Source organism: Macrobrachium nipponense, chromosome 26, assembly GCF_015104395.2.
Source record: "Macrobrachium nipponense isolate FS-2020 chromosome 26, ASM1510439v2, whole genome shotgun sequence".
NCBI lineage: Eukaryota > Metazoa > Arthropoda > Malacostraca > Decapoda > Palaemonidae > Macrobrachium > Macrobrachium nipponense.
The window spans coordinates 12,627,664-12,641,086 of NC_087215.1; the positions used below are offsets into that span (position 1 = coordinate 12,627,664).

Sequence of the window (13,423 nt, forward strand, 5' to 3'; positions counted from 1 at the left end):
TATATATATGTTATATGTATGAATGTATATATATAATATCAGAATCAAACCCAGGTCTTTCAATTGAAAGACAAGGCCGCTGCCAACCGGTTCTTTCAATGGGTTCGGTCCTGATGCGAGTTCTGAAATTTATTTGTGGTTGTATACGTGATTGCGATTATATATATATATATATATATATATATATATATATATATATATATATATATAAAATAAAATATTATATAATATATATATATATATATATATATATATATATACACAAAGTATGTACACATACCCATATACATATATACAGATACCCACAGTTTAGACAGCCATATTTAGTAAACACTACCTAACTCACTCAAACAGACCGACAAATAACCAAAACCACGCACACAAGTACACTCAATGCTTTGACGCACATCGCCCTCAGCAATCTCAGAAAACGGAACAGAAAGAATGAGGAGGAGCCTCCTCTAGTACCAAGTGGAAGAAAGTGCCGGCTTTAATCAAACACTGTGTATAGCAACAAGTGAATGTTGGAATAAGGAGTTGTTAATAGCGAGTTGGGAAAATTGGGCTACAAATAAGCCTAAGATATTCAGTGGGAAATATAAATAATAATAATAATAAAATAATAATAATAATAATAATAAATAATAATAATAAAGATCCTCTTGGATTATGGTATCAGAATAGATAGAGGGATACGTGAAAAATAGGCCAGACAAAATCAAGAAGAAAGTATCACTCACTGATGTCGCAATACCATGGGGGACAACCAGAGGTTGAAGAGAAAGAGAGGGGAAAAAAAGGGAAAAAGGATAAGTATCAAGACCTGAAAATAGAAATAAGAAGGATATGGGATATTGTCAGTGGAAATTGTACTCATAATCATAGGGAACACTAGGCACATCCCAAGATCCCTGAAAAGGAATCTAGAAAAAATTAGAGCTGAAGTAGCTCCAGGACAATGCAGCCAAGAGTGTGATCTAGAAACGGCGCACATAGTAAGAAAAAGGTGATGGGCTCCGAAGGAGGCAGGATGCAATCCGGAACCCCACACTATAAATATCACCCAGTCGAATTGGAGGACTGTGATAGACCCCCCCAAAAAAGAATAAATAATAATAATACAGGTTTTATTGAAAATAATGGCTATTTCATTGCATTATTTTCAATAAAACCTGCATTAATGAAGGTCATCTTCCAGCAAATAATAATAATAATAATGATAATAATAATATAGTAATAACAATAATAATTCAAAAGGATAATATTCTACCCGAGTAACTGTGATGGGGAGGGGGGGGGGAGGGGGGGGGGAAATTAATTCAAGGTAACTAAATAAATATCATCGTGATATTTTATGTCTGTCTGTAACGTTTGGAAACGGGAGAGGTATTTTGGGGTTGTGTTACGTATGTATGTATGTATGTAAGTATTTATGTAAGTGTAAATGCAGACGGACGGACAAATAGCCATCTAAAATGAGCGTCTCCATTGAAAGTGTGCGAATACACTTCAAAGTCATAAATCCAACGACGGCAAGAAGAAGAAGAAGAAGAAGAGAGAGAGAGAGAGAGAGAGAGAGAGAGAGAGAGAGAGAGAGGTGTGGAACTATCCAGAGTTGAAATAAAAGCCAACAGGAAAGAGAGACGCAGAATTTGAAAACTGCTTCACTCACACAACAACGCCAACCAGCTCGACTCAAATTTATCACAACTTCATGGCACGGTACTACACCATCGCACACCGCTCACTTACCAGTTAATTAAAGGACTTATAATTGGAATGACGACGCGAGGGAATAGGTCGTCCATCAGGAGTCATCTCCGATTCCTCCGTCATTCTCTGACTCGCATTTCAGACCTCGTCTTACTCCACGCGGTGATGTTATTTCGAACTAATTGGAGGAGACCTTCATTGCTTCCTCAGAGCTTCGTCAGCAATTTCCTATTTGCTTCTCGGAATCATGCATGTCGTGTTTCCTGGACGACTTATGAGTTTTTAATGCTGGTTTTTGCAAAACGGCGCCCTGCTCTCTGCTCTCTCGCTCTCTTTCTCTCATTTGCTTCCATTTTTAAGCTTAGATGTCAATCAGCTAAGTACGATAATTACTTCACAGAAATTATGTGCAGTTCGCGCTTTGAAATGTTTCTATTGAAATACGTCCATTTTCAGCTCTTGCGTATGATGTCGTTTAATTTAAATTATAAGCAGCAGTTACTACTCTTGACATACAATTGTTCATTATTGAAAATATATTCCTGTTATTGTAATCATTACTGTTTGCGTGATACTCTTATTCTGCTTGCATGGATTAAATCTGTTTCAATACGTTTAATAGTTAAAGACTTATCACAACAATCCGTCAACAAACAATCAGTCACTAAAGTGATACCAAATAATGAAAAGGAACAACCTTCAGTTTCTCAGATTTTCTTATCCTGATAAGAGATCTGTTACCGAAAAATCGATGTCTTTCTTGTACGACGAAAACAAGAAATCAACTTTGAAATGGTTAAAGAAACAACCAAAATATCAAACCTAACTAAGGGAAGTCTAAAATGGTTTAAACAACCGGTTCGGTTAAAGAAAAAAAAACACGAAGAAAGCTCAGAACTCAAACTCAAACCTTCAAGAAAAAACTAACTATTCGAGGGCATCTCATTGTCACATCCGACCTCCTTCATCTCGCCAGTTGTCTCCAAGAAGACGGCAGACTTCAAAGGGTAACGAGACACAAGATTTGCTTAGAAATAGAGACGTTTTATCCCAGAGTTTGTTAATGAGTTATTTTAGGCAATGAGCTTACTCTGCTGCAACTGAGCACGTCAACTAATACACTGACAAACAAACAAGTGCACACATTATATATATATATATATATATATATATATATATATATATATATATATATATATATATATTGTATATGTAGGTAGGTATACAAATACTGTATATATATACAAATATATATATAAATAGTATATATATATATATATATATATATATATATAATATATATATATATATAGTTTATAATCTCGTGTGTTCCCACGATTATGCACAAATAGAGAGCATCTATATTATATATATATATATATATATATATATATATATATATATATATATTTATATATATATATATATAAATATATGTATATATAATCTCGAGTGTCCCCACGATTATGCACAAATAGAGAGCATGTAAATATATACATACATATATATATATATATATATATATATATATATATATATATGTATATGTATGATATGTATTATAACGAATTACCACTCTCCCTCTTTGTACATATATATTGCATAATTTAATTTTCAAAAATGTGTACCTTTCCCTCTTCGAGTATTTCAGTTTTGTCTTTTTGCTTCAGCGCCATCTTTTACTGCTCAACCCTACTTCAACTCTGTGCACCTCGCTTTTGTATTTCAAACCTTTCCTCGGACCTGAACTACCGGGATGAAGTAAGAGTAATACTTCCAACTACTAACTGTGACAGTTGTGATTGTTATATTGTTCTTACTTGCCATTCAGTACTGTAACTATATTGTAGAAATATTTAATTAATGTTCGTTTTTTTTGGTGTTTTTGATTTTTAGTTTTACGTAATTAATGTATTTACATACATACATTCATACTTATCATACATATATATATATATATATATATATATATATATATATATATATATATATATATATTATATTATGATATAATATATATATATATATATATCTATATCATCATATATAATATATATATATATATATATATATATATTATATATATCATAATCCAATATATCTATATATAGTAGTATATATATATCAATATATATATCATATATATACTAGTATAGTATATAGATATATCTCTATCTATCTATATATATATATATATATCTATATCTAGCTATATATATCCATATATCTCTATCTATATATATATCTATATATATATATCATATTTATATTTATTTATATAATACCTATACCTGTATCGTATATATAATTTATACATCATACTTTAATACTAATACTATAAATACATACATATATATATATATATATATATATATATATATAGTATATATATATCTATCTATATATATATATATATATATATATATATATATATATATATATATATATATATATAATATATAACCTATGTACATAATATAAATGATATATATATTATATATATAATCTATCTATATATCTATATGTATATATATATACTATATATATATATATATCTCTATATCTATCTTATATATATATATATATATATATATATCATATATATATGTCATATATATATATATATATATATACTATATATATCATACTATATATATATATATGTATGCATTTATAGTTATTATATTCAAAAGTAGATATATAAATTATATATATACATACCATATCCATGTTTATATAAATATAAATATAAATAAAATCATAAATTATATATATTAGTACTATATCTGATACCTATATATATATATATATATATATATATATATATATCTATATATATATATCTATATATATATCAAAAGGTGCGAACATGTAGACATCAGAGTTTACCGAAACTCAGTAGATCAGTATCTCATAATAAACTCCTTAACTGATCTACTGAGTTTCGGTAACCCTCTGATGTCTATATATATATATATATATATATATATATATATATATATATATATATATATATATATATATATATATATATATATATATTAATAAATATAATGGGCCTTTTGGGGCCTTTTTACCGATCGCAAGCGATCTCACCCCTGGGGCATCCTCGCCAATGGAGCGTCATCGAAATGGGGGTTTTTTGTGCCAGGGGTGGACCCTTCCCCATTCTCAGCTCCAGCAGCTAGCCAAGAAAGATGGAATCTTCCCTCCTGCCATACACGGATCAAGTATTTTGCACATACTATATTTGGCATTGAACTTACGGGTTTTTACGCCACGCCAGAGGTTGCCACAGTAGGAGTATATGCAAGTACTCAATCCATTATGCATTGCATAACCCATGTTTTGCATATATAAAAGGCATTAACTTACGGGTTTTTGGGTTTTTTTACGCCACGCCAGAGGTTGCCATGCAGTATATGCAAAAGATGGGATGCTTCATGCAGTGCATAACGCAATTCAACATATGAAGTAGAAAGCATTAACTTACGGGTTTTTACGCCGCGCCAGAGGTTGCTTTCCATTCATAGGTGATTTGGTATCGATACCCATTCCATAGGGTATCATGTAGCAGGAGAGTGGGTGCCCTGTGGCCCCTCCATACAGTTGTTGGCTCTCTTCCTGAGAGCTGGTCCGAATAACTGTTGGCTCTCATCCTGAGAGCTGGTCCTCCTTCCTCCGAATAACTGTTGGCTCTCGTCCTGAGAGCTGGTCCTCCTGCCTCCCAATAACTTAGCTCTCATCCTAAGAGTTCGTCCTCCTGCCTCAGTCAGGGAGATGAGAGAATTGCCAAGGATGCTTGATGGAAAGCCTGATCACGAGTCTTGTCTTCACAGCTATAAAGAAACAGCCCAAGTGAAGGATTTTGACTGGTCCCCTCCAGTTGATGATGCTGAGTCATGTCCCAGAGCATTGTGATTTTCTTGGTCCATTCGATGATTTTGATTGCAGGATGGGTGTGTAGGAGGTGGGGGGGCCTCCTGTTGCTGGATGCTGCCGGGGGGAGCAGCAGTCAACACCCATCTTGCAGTCAGTCCCATCGAATGGGCCAAGATCATCGCAGTGCCTCTGGAACACAACGCAGCCACATCACCTGGTGACAAGTCAAAATCATTCACAATTTTGGCTAATCACAGGCTCTTTCTTCTTTTTGGTTCTTCTTAGTTTCCTTTAGTTCTCGTCCTCTTCCTTGTCCTTCCAGGTTTCTTCCTCTTTGCTTTCATTGTCTCCTGAGGATCTAGAAACACCGCAGCTGCCAGGTCCTTGATGAACTCCCTGACAGTGTCGTATTCTTCTCTTTCATCAACATCATGTAGGAGGTCGTTGGCATAATTGACCTTCTGCATGATTTCCGTCCTGCGTTGTCGCTCTTCGTTAGACCCGTGGCACTTATCAGGGTTGAACTTGAGAGCTCGCTTCCTGTAGGCCCACTCTATTTCCTTCAAACTAGCCTCCTCTGCAATTCCTAGGATGTAGTAGGGGCAGCCGTGACGTTGCAATCTTTGCAGGGCTTTGGCAGCCGCAACCAAATCTTCTCGATTATCTAATTTCTCAAGGTGCATCACAGCTTCGCTATGTCTGCCAAGCAACAAGAGACATAATCCCAGTCTTAGCCTGATGTCCACTTGGTCGTCGTCCATATCCAGTATCTTGAGGAAACATTCACTTGCTTCCTCCAGCCGTCCAAGCTTATAGAGCATGTTTCCTTTTACCTTGTTTTCCTCGACCAAAGCATCATTCTTATTCTTATCATTAGCCATAGAATTATTTAACACGGTAACTGGTCGTTCTGGTTGCTCCAATTTATCATTCATTTTTTCATTCTCCTTTGGAAGCGGCTGAACTGGGGTTTCCTGGATATGGGCGTTCTTCTGATTGCCTAGATTCTGTCGCGTCTGATTACTGAGGTTTTTATCTAGATCGTGATTTCTTGTGAGACCAGATACTTCTCGCTGCGAGAATTGCAATTTCTCCTCGAGTTGTGCCGTCGCCTGGAGCAGCCTCTTTCTTTCGGTCTCGTGGGCCTTGACCTTCTCTTCTAGGTAACCACAGTAGAAATCATTGTCCACTGCTTGATTCTGGAGTTCTTCCAGTTTTTCTCGATGGCTCTCACATTGTCTCTCCTGCCGTGCGAGTTGTTCGTTACATTTTCAAACTTCCTTGGCCTTCTGGGTTAATGCTCTTCCAACTCTTCTATTTTTTTGCTTCAGAAGTTTATTTTCGTCTTCAACGTTATGCCTTTCTTCCATGAACTCGTCGAGTAAATCTTGATTAGTTCTAATTGTAGCAGCCTCGTTAAAATTCAGCTCTTCCAATTCATCTAGGAGAAAATAGTTCTCCTCCTTTGCATCCTTCCACTCTTCCTTCAGAAGCGAGATCATTTCCGTAGCGTAGTAAAGGTGGTCGTCGTTCTTCCGTGCAGTAGCATCTTGACCAATCTGGAGAGCCTTTTGGTCTTCAATGCACTGATGTGCGCGACCAAAAAGTACTCCCAGAGCAAGAGTTACTGCGTGTTTACCAATAGATAATCCGAGGTTTCGGATCCAATTTCCATTTGTAAAAGGTACCACTGATCCGGTAGGGATCAGAGCCAATAAGTTTTTCACAACAAAGTTAAATTTACCAAGTGCAGACATGGTTACAATTACCTTTCTTTCCACCCGATCCAAACGTTCGAATGAGAAAATGACACTAGAACTCCGTGAATTGCCTAGATCCTCATTTTGGCTCCGAGGCCATTTTTCTTGCTTCGGGAGATTCCTCACGGAGCCTTCGAAATGACTTGGATTAACAGAAGGCTCCTGAAGACTTCGACGGCTTAAGAAATCCTGCAACTGGAGACGACTTTAAAAATGATCATAAATAAAGTCTTCGTCGAGAAAGTAACTAAAAAGAGAGCTGGGAATTTTAATATTTCAGTCACAGACGATTTTGAAACAAAATAGATTTTACAAAATTAAAATTGGAGAAGCGTAAAATTCTTTAGTACACACACATAAATACACATGCATATGTGCACGCACACACACACATATTTATATATATATATATATATATATATATATATATATATATATATATATATATAGTATATATATGATCTATATGCAATACATACATATAAATGTACACAAAATGTGTATATATATATATATATATATATATATATATATATATATATATATATATATATATATATATATAAAATTGTATATCAGTATTATCACGACTAAGTCATGCAGCATTGAACGCATATCATATTGATTAGATATTTCATTTGATTCCAAAAAGCATTAGGGTCCCTGACTTGCTTTGATGAATGGGAAGCCACTAAAAATGTTTATCTTATTTACCACATTTTTGCCTTTTCCTTTTCTGGCGGCGGAATCAATAGGCCTAAGATTAGCTGTGGGTCGATCGTTTGGGGTTTATTGAACTAGATCACTTCAGATCTCGTTTACGGAAACTCTTAGCAAAGGAATGGAAATTTCGAGATTTTTTTTCTCTTTCTCGAATGGGCGGTCAAATTATAAACAAAGATCTCGATACCTTTGTTAGTTTTGGGGTTGGGTGGGTGGGGGTTGGGGGGGGAGATTGGGAGAGACTCAAAGGGAATGCCTGAATAATAAACAGGAGGAAGTTAACATTTTAGCTTTTTCATTTTATTCATCATTATCAAATTATTTCTGAGTAGGTCGATTCTCAAGTTATTGGCGCCAAACGAATGGCTTACGGACACATTGCTGTTGACAGTGTTTGGAAACTGAAGTTCACAGAACCCAATTAAACATTCAGCAATGTTAATTAAATGACGCTGTAGACTCAAGTATTCGCTTCATAACGATATCATCACGAAACGCGAAAATTAACTTGAAAAAAAAAGTATTAATACTCACCGCGTATAATTAACTCGACAGTGAATTCGAAAGGGCTGTAATTATTATTTTTTTGAAGTTTTCCATTTTTTAGAAGAATTTTTCTCCGATAACTTAATGGAATTTAGTTGATTGATAAAATACAGAGTTGTGAAGGAGCGGGAGACGGGGTGTAGGCTAATCAGTTCCCAGAATACTGCCGCTCGAAATGCTAATCCTCGTCCCGTCGAGACTTGGATGGATTGGGTAGATGATTCTGCTGATGGTACTACCACAGGTATGGGGATACTGTAGTTCAGTTGTAGGGGATGAAGTTGCTCTAATTAATGCATGTGGTGAATTCTGTAGTGGAATTGTAAGGATGCCCCATTCTACAATTAATATTAGTTTCATTGTGTACCTTAAAAGTGTGTTTATGTAAAACTCAGATAGAATTTTTATAAGAACTGAAAACACCGGAAAGGCAGATAGCACTTAATTACTCTAAATAATTTTGGAAACTGTACATGGTAGTTAACTGACTGTGGTGGATCACAGCCAGAATGATGAAGGGTGTGATTCCATTTGCCTCATTCCAGGATGATAATTGCTGGAAAACTGCAGGATTGTTTACACGTAATGAATTCACAGCCTTTACGGGTCAATATGCGTATAAAAGGCCATAACAATAAAGTTAAGAAATCAGATTTCACATTCATGATTTTAAGAGGATACGTTGATGGAATAAAAGTGATTAGTGATGAAAGCAAAATAAAGATTTCTTAGCATAACAGAAAAGAAACTTATAGCACAAAATCTTGCGTGTACTACCATATTATGATAAGAATTCAAAGATATCCCCCGTCTGGTAAACAATTTTGAGATTAATGCAGCTTGAAAAAATTAAACAATAAAGCTGCACTTTTACAAAACTGACAAAGATTTATTAAATTCCATAAGTCCTGTGATAACTTTGATATTGGTCAAACTGGAAAAAGTTGGGGAAAAAAATAGGAACTTATAGATCTGTAAGTATGCATAGGCTGACAATCATCTGGACAGAGGCAAAAAAATAAATAAATAGAGGCTTAATTAAATATTGCACTGGAGAGAAACGTCAGGGGTTTAGTAATGCTGTCAATATAACTATTATTTTTGCATCAAATAACCATCGAAATAAAGTTATGAATATCATGTCCTGTATGCTTTTGCTAAAGATTGCATGTATAAGAGAGAGAGAGAGAGAGAGAGAGAGAGAGAGAGAGAGAGAGAGAGAGAGAGAGAGTTTGGAGGGTGAGCAAGAATCCTACCTTCAACTTTGGAGTAAAAGAAACGAGTTTGAAGTACCCAATCCACTCTTAAGAAATACTGAACAAGCATGAACTGAATGGGCGAAGTTCATTGCTTTCGATATAACGCTTGATGCTCCTCATGCAATCGCAACTATTATGGTTTTTCCATAACGCTAATACTCCAGGAAGAGTCGGGCGCACCTTCTAAAAAGAATGCCAATGAAGGAAGGCTGGTCTCCTCAGAAATACCCATCTTGACTGCCAAGCGCCTCAGTGGCGTGGTCGGTATGGTGCTGACCTGCCACCTCAGTAGCCGCGAGTTCGAACTCTCGGTCATTCATTGAGGGGTGAGAGATGTGTATTTCTGGTGATAGAAATTCACTCTTGACGTAGTTCGGAAGTCACGTAAAGCCGTTGGTCCCGTTGCTGAATACCTTTCCATTGGTTCCATGCAACGTAAAAAACAACCATACAAACAAACAAACAATTCTTTGACTGCCTCTTAGCGAGTAAGAAAAGTAAAAACTAGTTCTCTGACTCTGAGCCAATATTAAAACAAGTAAACTATGCACAAGACGGGCAGTTGATGTCAGTCGCGTTTTATCTTTATGCCAGACAGACATTTCGAAGTTTTATATCAACTTTTCTTCAGGGTTTTATGCCGATCTTTGTTTTTTTTTTTTCAGGATCATTTCAATTGGTTCAGTTCTTTGTTGCCAAGGAATCTTCTGTATATTGAGGATACTGGTAAGAATAACTTTTAACGCATATTGAACTTGAGAACCTTCCGCGGAAATTAAAAGCCTGGGATATAATAATTAACCTCTCTCTCTCTCGTTATCTACTTGTATCCTCTTTTCATTCCGGACGGCTTATCGCTAAATGGGACAGATGGTATCATGACCGTCTTGCCATCAACAGTTCCTGGGATAGTGGGCGGTGCCATCTGGGGGAGGAGGAGGAGTAGGAGGAGGAGAAGGAAAGGAAGAGGAAGTTGGAGGAGGAGGAAGGAACTATTCCCCACGTTTTCCTTCGGCCCTGGCATGGCAGGGGAAAGATGAAAGTGGGAATTGAAAGCAAGGTAAGGAAGAGAAATTGAGTGAAAGCAAAATGAAAGGAAAGTTATGGAGAGGGGGAGTTGGTGGGGGGGGGGAGGACCGGAGTAGGTATGGTTACCTTAGTGCAAGGAGATTAATTTATGCTTGAGACATTAATTTTTTTATTCCATAATTATTCGCATGTGGTTGATTTCCTGAAAGTCAGCTTTCTTTTTTTTTTTTTTTTTTTTTTTTTTTTTTTTTTTTTAGCAGACTGGCGTTTTTGTCTTGCTTCGTAGCTCATTTGTTTTTGTCTTACTTATTTTACTTCTTTCTTCATCGTAATCATCGTCATCTAACTTATCTCTCACGATTTATTAATTGTTTCTCAATTTGTCTTTTCTGTCCTTGGCTGCTTCTGTTCCCTTTTGGGTTCATGAAAGGTCTCCCAGACTTTACCTTTCAACTAAGATTGCAGCTTATTATTATTATTATTATTATTATTATTATTATTATTATTATTATTATTATTATTATTATTATTATTATTATTATTATTATTATTGTTATTATTAGTAAACGAATTCTTGTTTATGCTGTAAAAACCAGAAGCATTCAATTTTGAAGGAAAATTACAGAGCGTAATCTGTTTGTCGAGAACAGTTTCTTTCATTACAGCAAAAGTATACTTAAACATTTTTTTAAAATTACTGCAGTGGTTTGTAATGAATAGTAATTATAAAGAAATCAGATGTGCTGTATTATATAATACTGTATAACGATTCCTCCCACATAAACTTGTTTTTAATAACTGTATAAAAAAGTAAAGTATCTTTTTTTAAAGTAAAATATCATTCCTGCTATTTTGATACTGGCATAAAGACTTAATAAGATTATGGGAAAATATTAAGAGTCGGAGAGAATTCTGAATCGCTGAATGGGAAACCATTAGCAATGAATGAGGGCTTGAATGAAGGTAATGAGATTTGAATGAGTGATGACAATTAAGGGTCAGACTCTAAGCTTCTGTTTATGAACTGAGTGAATATTAATTATTGTCTTTGGGAGGAATGTATATTTATTTTCCACCTATGTCCTGCTTAGTATATTTGCCGTTAGTGTGGTTGATTGATTGCTTTGATGAAATATTAGTCTGTCAAGAAAAGCACTGGAGCACTCTCGGCCAATCAGCGCCTAAGGCAGTGAAAAGAGGGAGTTGGAGGAGTTGGACAGCAAGATAGAGATGTCCAGGAAAGAGGAAATAAAGTAAGGGGTGGGATCTAAGGTGTAAATAGGAGAAAACCCCACAGTTACAACTAAGAAGTAACAGTTAGCGGAGTTGAACAGCAATATTAAATAAGGCAGAGGGAGTAATGAAGGTAAAATATAAGGCTAATAGTGGATGCATCAAGGGGCCGAAGGAACGCTGCAATGACCCTCGAGTAATGCCTACAGTGCACCACGTGAGGTGCACTGATGACTCTCCTCCCTGACGGGTGCTGTTAACTTGACAATCTTTCTTTTCGCTTTGTGCAAGTGCGGGGTCGGTCGCGGAAACCGTGACTCTGCTTCGTTTAAATGGGATGCGAGCGCAGGCCCTGCCATTTAACGACGTCATTAGAACTTTAAAAGCCCCGGCGATATTTCGCTGGCTGGGCATTTATGCGTCTTGCTGTCTCAAAGGCAACGGCAGAAATCTTAACGCGGATATTACGGCCTCTCTCTCTCTCTCTCTCTCTCTCTCTCTCCATTACGTATATAAGCTCATATTCAATCCTCCTTATCCAATCCTCTCAAAATCTTCCCAATCTCTTCGGGGATGAAAATCAGCTGTGTTCGAAGAAGCTCATAAATTCGGTTGAAAGAGAAACGGATTTGCAAAAAAAAAAAAAATAATAATAATAAATAAATAAATAAATAAATAAAAAAAATAAGATCAGTGCCATGTTTTTGTTTTTTAAAGGAATACTTTTGGCTTTTAAATGTCATCGAGAACAGTGCTAATATCCAATACGGTTTTGCACTTCATAGGCGGAAGAAGTTACAGAATTTGTATAATTCTGTAACTTCATATTTGGTAGCGAAAAAAATGTTGATATCTCAACAAGGACATGGCAAGGTTTTTTTTTTTTCTTTTTTTTTGTTTTTTTTCCTGAAAGTATAAAATCAGAAAAACTTTGAACACAAAATGTGCTCCATGAGGTAGATACTAAGGAATATCCCTTCAATTATTTGTAGAGCAGTTTATGAGACGAGTGACCTCGCTCCGAAGCCATCGAACTCTCTTCGAGGTCAGCGATCTTTGTTGCTCAAAGCGGGACTCATATTCCTCTGAAATGACTTCAGGAACATATTCCACCTGATCTGAGGAGACGACAGACCTCTCGGGAATACTTGCCATGAATGACGTTACAGAACGAACCTTGCTTCTTTCTTGTGCCTCTTTCTTTTTTGCACTTTTTGACTTGTTCTCCGTCTTTTCTCGTCGTCTTTCTTCTTTTTCCTCTTGCTTCTTTGCTTTTTT

At 35.7% G+C, this 13,423-nt stretch overlaps 1 protein-coding gene across 1 annotated transcript in view; it reads right to left on the reverse strand.

The window, feature by feature from the left end:
* Positions 1–5,876: 5,876 nt before the first annotated feature.
* Positions 5,877–13,423, reverse strand: part of LOC135199574 (trichohyalin-like) — a 64,362-nt gene continuing 56,815 nt past the window's right edge. The window contains exons 5-7 of the mRNA XM_064227731.1: positions 7,365–7,544; positions 6,948–7,181; positions 5,877–6,839 (exon numbers count right to left, since the gene is read on the reverse strand). Of these exons, the coding sequence (XP_064083801.1) occupies positions 5,877–6,839; positions 6,948–7,181; positions 7,365–7,544 (1,377 nt within the window). The remainder of the gene's footprint in view (positions 6,840–6,947; positions 7,182–7,364; positions 7,545–13,423) is intronic.